Source organism: Mixophyes fleayi, chromosome 1 (assembly GCF_038048845.1).
Source record: "Mixophyes fleayi isolate aMixFle1 chromosome 1, aMixFle1.hap1, whole genome shotgun sequence".
Classification (NCBI taxonomy): domain Eukaryota; kingdom Metazoa; phylum Chordata; class Amphibia; order Anura; family Limnodynastidae; genus Mixophyes; species Mixophyes fleayi.
In genome coordinates, this window is record NC_134402.1 from 307,180,801 (window position 1) to 307,188,011 (window position 7,211).

At 42.8% G+C, this 7,211-nt stretch overlaps 1 protein-coding gene across 2 annotated transcripts in view; it reads left to right on the forward strand.

The window, feature by feature from the left end:
• RNF212B (ring finger protein 212B) overlaps positions 1–6,983 on the forward strand; it is a 167,754-nt gene extending 160,771 nt beyond the window's left edge. Inside the window, exon 16 of one of the 2 annotated variants that reach the window (XR_012692513.1) lies at positions 6,764–6,980. Coding sequence is in view for 1 of the 2 variants with exons in the window: in XM_075211185.1 (XP_075067286.1) it covers positions 6,764–6,773 (10 nt within the window). In the remaining variant the exon portion in view is untranslated. Of the gene's footprint in view, positions 1–6,763 lie in introns of both variants that reach the window. The other variant, XM_075211185.1, reaches the window with a different exon arrangement.
• Positions 6,984–7,211: the final 228 nt, after the last annotated feature.

A 7,211-nucleotide genomic window follows, 5' to 3' on the forward strand; every position in this document is an offset into this window, starting at 1 on the left:
TCTATACCTCCAAACTGCACAATGCTTAAACCCCAGACAGGCACGCTGGTCCTTGTTCTTTTCCCGCTTTGAGCTCCGGATTACCTTCAAGCCTGGGAGTAGGAATAAAAGGGCTGACGCTCTCTCCCGTGCGTTTCCTGCGCATGTACTTTCTGAAGATGACCCATCTTATCCTATCCTGGACCCTAAATGTCTGGTGTCTGCTACGCAGCTCAAATCCTCTGTTCCTCCTGCTGGGAAAACCTTTGTACCTCCTAGACTCCGCCATAAGTTCTTGAAACACTTCCATTCTACCATTTTCTCTGGTCACTCAGGCATCCGCAAGACCACAGAATTAGTGTCCAGGAATTATTGGTGGCCCAGTCTAAACTCTGATATCAAGGACTTCGTCTCTTCCTGTGGTACCTGCACACGAAGAAAATCTTCTCATCAACGTCCTGCCGGTCAACTTTTACCTCTGCCACTTCCTCAGGTACCCTGGACCCATATCAGTATGGACTTCATAACCGATCTTCCATCTAGCAAGAATTGTACAGTCATTTGGGTCGTGGTCGATCGCTTCTCCAAAATGGCCCACTTCATCCCACTTCCTGGTCTGCCCTCCTCACCCATCCTAGCTTCTCACTTTGTCAAGGAGATATTCCGTCTGCACGGCTGTCCTCTCGAAATAGTATCAGACCGAGGCGTTCAGTTTGTTTCCAGATTCTGGAGGTCTCTCTGCAAACTATTGGGAATCAAGTTGAATCTATCATCAGCTTACCACCCACTATCTAACGGGCAGACTGAACGAGTGAACCAGATTTAGAGACTTATCTCAGAATGTTCTCCTCTGCTAACCAGGACAACTGGGTAGATCTCTTACCATGGGCTGAATTCTCTCACAACAATGCCTTCCATGAGTCCACCTCCAAGTCTCCCTTTCTGGTGGTTTATGGGCATCACCCTTCTCTCCCTAAATTCACACCTCTCCCACCCACCCAGGTGCCTGCTGCAGACCTACTTTACCACAACTTTCTCTCTATTCGGACTCAAGTAAGATCTTGTCTCAAAAAGTCCTCTACACAATACAAATTGGCTGCTGATAAGAGACGTCGGGTACTCCCTGTCTTCAAAGTTGGAGATCGGGTGTGGCTCTCCACCAAAAATATACGCCTCAGAGTTCCTTGTATGAAGCTGGCTCCGCGGTTTATTGGTCCATATACCATTTCTCAAGTCATTAATCCAGTTTGCTTCAGATTACGCCTTCCAACTTCTCTCCGTATTGTTAACTCTTTTCATGTCTCTCTGTTGAAACCACTGAGGATCAATCGATTCTCTTCAACGTCCTCTTCAATCATCCCTACTGCACATCAGGAGGAGGAGTTTGAACTTAAACAAATTCTAGACTCCAAGTATTGTAAAGGCGGTCTAAAATACCTGGTGGACTGGAAGGGCTTCGGTCCTGAGGAACTCTCCTGGGTTCGTGCCTCCGATGTTCACGCTCCTCGCCTGGTGGACAAATTTCATAAAAAGTTTCCTACTAAACCCTGCAGTAGACGTGCGGTGCCCGTCTTTAAAGGGGGGGGTACTGTCACCCGCCGGGGTATCGGGCAGCTCACCCGACCCCCGGCAAACTTACCTGCCTCCGGCGGTCCGCTCCGTCCCGGGCACCACCATCTTGCATGCGCAGACCCGCAAATTATGAAATATATGCCTGTCCTCCTATTGGCCAGGCAATCCTGGCGCCAAATACAAAAGGCACTTCCTCCAAACCCTCAGTGCCTGTTCCTCAGTTGCCTTTTGGGTACCTTAGACTTGGCTACTCTGCTACTATACTCGTCTGCAAAGCTGACACTCCGTTCAGGTACCAACCATCTATTCTACTAGTCTGCAAAGCTGACACTCTACTCACGTACCTGCTACTCATCTGCAAAGCTGACACTCCGTTCAGGTACCAACCATCTATTCTACTAGTCTGCAAAGCTGACACTCTACTCACGTATCTGCTACTATACTCGTCTGCAAGCTGACACTCCGTTCAGGTACCAACCATCTATTCTACTAGTCTGCAAAGCTGACACTCTACTCACGTACCTGCTACTCGTCTGCAAAGCTGACACTCCGTTCAGGTACCAACCATCTATTCTACTAGTCTGCAAAGCTGACACTCTACTCATGTACCTGCTACTATACTCGTCTGCAAAGCTGACACTCCGTTCAGGTACCAACCATCTATTCTACTAGTCTGCAAAGCTGACACTCTACTCACGTACCTACTACTATACTCGTCTGCAAAGCTGACACTCCGTTCAGGTACCAACTATCTATTCTACTAGTCTGCAAAGCTGACACTCTACTCACGTACCTGCTACTATACTCATCTGCAAGCTGACACTCTGTTCAGGTACCAACCATCTATTCCACTAGTCTGCAAAGCTGACACTCTACTCTCGTACCTGCTACTACTCGTCTGCAAGGCTGACATTCTATTCTAATACCTGCTATTCTACCTGCTGGGTTCCAAACTTCCCAAGAGGGCCTCGCGCAGTACTCTAGCAGGGGCCGCGACCTGCGAGCAAGACGCAGCTAAGACCATACTGCCTTGCGGCAGTTCCTGGCGAACACCGTCTGCTCGTTAGACTCCGCGCCCTGTTGGTGTAGCGCTAAACTGTGCAGACCCTAGGATTCGCATTGTAAAGACCTGCTATCGCTTGAGACCGTGACAGTAGGAGAGAGCAGGACAGTCTGCCAACTGTCCTAATTCTGGTGGGGCAGACTCAAATTTTGCCGACTATATCACTTAGTCAGGATTTGGTCTGACTGCAAAGACAGTTGGGAGGTATGTCCTGCTTCACACTGTACTGTTCGTAAAGGCAGAGCTATGTGCACCTAACAGTAGTGCACACAGTATTGCCTATGTATGTCTAAAATTATAACCATGTTACATCATAGGCCCCCCTGTCTAAAGTGCCCAGGGCCCACCAAAGCTTTAATACAGCTCTGGACCAGGGTGTCTGAATGACACCTAGTGCTATAATTCTCTTCCCAGTACCACCTCTCATATTGTTTGTTTTTGTTTAACTCTAATTCAAATGATAACCCTATTAGTATATATGGCAAACCGAATACAAGCCCTTTTGCTAGCAAAAACATCAGCTTTTTAAAGCAAAAGTGCTTCTTGCATTTTGATAAATTAGCCCGTGTTCAGTACTGTAATAGAACATTTTTATATAATCTATTGCTATAATATGATTTTATAATAAATATATACACCCCATTATTATCAGCCAGGTATGTAATAAATGTGCTGTAGGGAGAAGGAACATATAAAATAAAATGCAATATCAAAGTAAGGTTTGTTTTTTTGCTGCATTATTTATTTTCATTATTTAAGATTTATCATTTATAATAATAGTATTGCTGGGTTCAGCAATACTAAAACAGCCTCTTTTTATATTGATAAATATATATTGTACCGAAAACCACCCTTTAAGATTGGGCCATTAGTTATGGGCCAGTGCTGTGTGGTTGCCCCCTGGGCCAAGGGCTACCAGCCAGCCCCTGATCTGAACACACTTGACAGGCAGAGTACTCAACTGAAAATAAACTTTTCCAGTTTGCAGCAACTATGGTACACAATGGAATCATCCATGTACTGCAATTTCCATACTTTCTTGAGTCCATGCCATGATAAATTCAAAATAGGTTTATGCAGCAGAACTAGGCGTTAATGGTGAGAGACATGGAGATGACATACCAGGTGTAAAAATTGCTCTGCAAAATTACTTATCTTTTCCACTTCACCGACTCAGCTCACACCTCCTTACAATAGGGCATTCAGTTTCACATGTTCCCGACTATGGGTTCCTGCTGCTAGCTTACCAATATTGCAGATAACAACAAGAACCCACAATACAGCTAAAGGTGACACAACAAATGCATGAAGTCTGGACCCACATCCTCTGCTCTCATTCTTATTGTGCAGAAGATTTTGCAGTCAGACGTACAGCTGAAACTATTTTCTACATTGTAGCTACACTGCAGCCACTTGAATGCATAGCATACTCAATGAAATTCTGAAAGACTAATTTTTACACATAAAATACATGTACATTAGAAGGCAGTATCACTGATTAGCACAATACCAATGATGTACAAACAGGCAGTGACTAACAGTGTAAGTGTGGCATTGCAGACTCTGACATAACTCCTAAACAATTGTTAAATCTATATAATTATGTCTGTATGTCATTGTGTGGCTATACTTTTAAATCCCCCAAATAAACTTAATTTTTAATATAATTTACAGAGCTTGACAAGTTTTTGTTCCCTAGAGAGATGAACTGATTAAGGACTTTCATGTTTACTATCGTCAGGGAGATCTAACACTGCCAGCTCCCTGATCTAATAACGTATCAAATAATCAGTCACACAATATATCACATCTATAATGTCAGGAAACCTTTACCTGTCACAAACCGCACTATGCGTGACTTTGAAGTTTATTGTAAAGGGACATACAGGATTCCAGCCGAAATCTTGGTCTCACCTATCCCTTATGTCACAGATTTAACTAGTCTCTTCCCCAATACAGACATACACTTCTGCACCTCTCCCCAACTGCCACCATCAACGTATAAGGCCCGTAGAACACCTATGACTTAATTACCCAATTGCGCAGATAGATAAGAGTTAACACCTCCCACACTGGTATTTAAATGTTGAACATAGCCAAGCAATCAACCTCTTCTAAATAGGCAGTGAATTCAAGCAATAAGTACAGCACTTATTACATTTCAGATTTACTGTACAAAAAAAAGTACACTGCTTAGAGGTTATAAAAACAGTAAAAGATGATATAACATAAGTAAAACATGTAAAATAGAAGTATAAAGTTTCAGATTATAAACATACTAGTTGTACAATCTGCACCAAGGGAAGTTGGCTTGGAAGACAGACAGCTTATCATTGTTGAATGAGTTCCCAAAAGTCAATTAACAAAACAGATGAACAACCATCACTGCTCAATCAAAGATGATCTTCATAAGAAATCAGTTCAACCCCATCTTATTTCACTTTTGTTATTATTTCTTAATCTACTCAACATTAAATATTTGTTTGGGGTCTGCTTGTGTACCCAGAGTCAATAATTCACTGGGGAAGCAGAGGAGTATCAGGTGCACCTGGCAGAGCAGCAATATCGAACAACTGGACAGTACAGCAGCGTATGTGGCTCAATAAGAGCGGGCTATCCGATAATAATCCTATAGTTTCTGATTGGATTGTTATTAGTGACTTTGTAAAATGATGTGGCAAAATGACCACCATCGGCTTGTGTGTGCATCTTAAACATCACTAGCAGAATCCAGCGTAAGCTAGAAGTGCACAGAGAACAAAAAGGAAATTTATATCTGTATAATAAATTAATCTACAAAGCTAGGTAATTTGTATAAAAAAATACATATATACTTAAAAAAAAAAAAATCCATGTGCAGAATAATTTAACAGAAAATACTTTACTTGTACTGAAAATCACACACTAACAAAACAGACCATATAGTGCTATTACCTGATCAATCGTCAAATAACTCAGAATTTGAACATATGTGTTGGTACAAAACAGCTTATAACACTTCTATGGATAGCCATATTTAATACTGCTGTAGTTAATCTACACAATTTATATGTTTATTATTCACTGAAAGAGTAATGCAGAATCTGGCATCACACAAATGTTGCAATATTTGTAGTCAATATCTCCAGTTGTAATTAAGAACACACACCTATTAGCAATATATACTTACAGTTCTCTCCTGTGTCTTGCGTTTATCTGGATCGCAATAGGGGCATGGCACCAGCCCAATACAACGATGATACTTCAATAGTGGATCCATATCTTTGTCCTGGAGCCGGCCACTATTTAAGCATTCTCAGTCCTGCTCTCAGTGAAGTTACCAGAGCACTTAAAGGCCATACCCCATCCAATGTGGGCCCGTAGGAGGCCAAATTGGGCAATAAGCCTGTCACTCTGTGTTAGAATCTAGGTGTCTCTGTATCATTGCCAAACTTACTAACATTCAATAGAAAAAAAAACACATTACCATACTTTATCAACTGTTTTCTAGGTTTCATTCTAAGGGGGAAAATAAATATTGGTGGTAACAGGCTAAGTGGCTCTAGTTGGCCACTTCTTTAATACTTGTTGAGCACCTGTGGAAAACTTTTAAACATATGTATCCTGTGGGAGGCTGACGAGAGAAGCTGTATGACTGATCATGTGAAAACAAATAGGCACCCTGGCTCTTGAAATGATTAAAGCGACTGCCTGAGGAGTGTACACCAGCAGTATATAGTCTGGGTATAGTTGTGTTTTAAGTCACTTCAGCTAAAGTGGTAAGCGGTTTATCTGCACGCTTGATAGAGAGGGACAGCAGTAAGGCAATGTCCTGAATGGGGGCAAGACATTAATTATTTTCAGATTCTGCATTGCTGTCAATTAAAGCACTGTTCAAACGTCTGCATTTGTCGGGGAGAGACCCTTTTTTGCACCTAAGCACACACCACTGGCCAAAAGGCTGCTCTTGAGCTAGTTCGCCATTTAACTTCCACTGGGGCAGGGACTGATGTGAAGGTTTAAATTTCCTCTGTAATGATCTGCGTATGCACTACATAAATATCAATAAATAATAAAACCTTCACATTTTATTGTATTGTTATAAAGAATGTGTTTACAAGTTTGTCCAACTTGGATATCTGCTTTAAACATTTTATCTTGAACACTCAGATGCCTTTAGGGCTTCAGTTTGATGCTGGAACACCAGGACATTGGGAAGATGAGAAGATACAAGCAGTGGAACTTCACATACATGAAGATATAAAAATATATGTCAAGGTAGATTGAAAAGTGGGATTTTAAAATAATTTTATTCATGAGTGAGATGAGGGAGGCACCTAGGATGTCCTGCAGCTGCACTCACCAGGCACCTAGGATGTCCTGCAGGACCACTCACCAGGCACCTAGGATGTCCTGCAGCACCACTCACCAGGCACCTAGGATGTCCTGCAGCACCACTCACCAGGCACCTAGGATGTCCTGCAGCAGCACTCACCAGGCACCTAGGATGTCCTGCAGCACCACTCACCAGGCACCTAGGATGTCCTGCAGCAGCACTCACCAGGCACCTAGGATGTCCTGCAGCAGCACTCACCAGGCACCTAGGATGTCCTGCAGC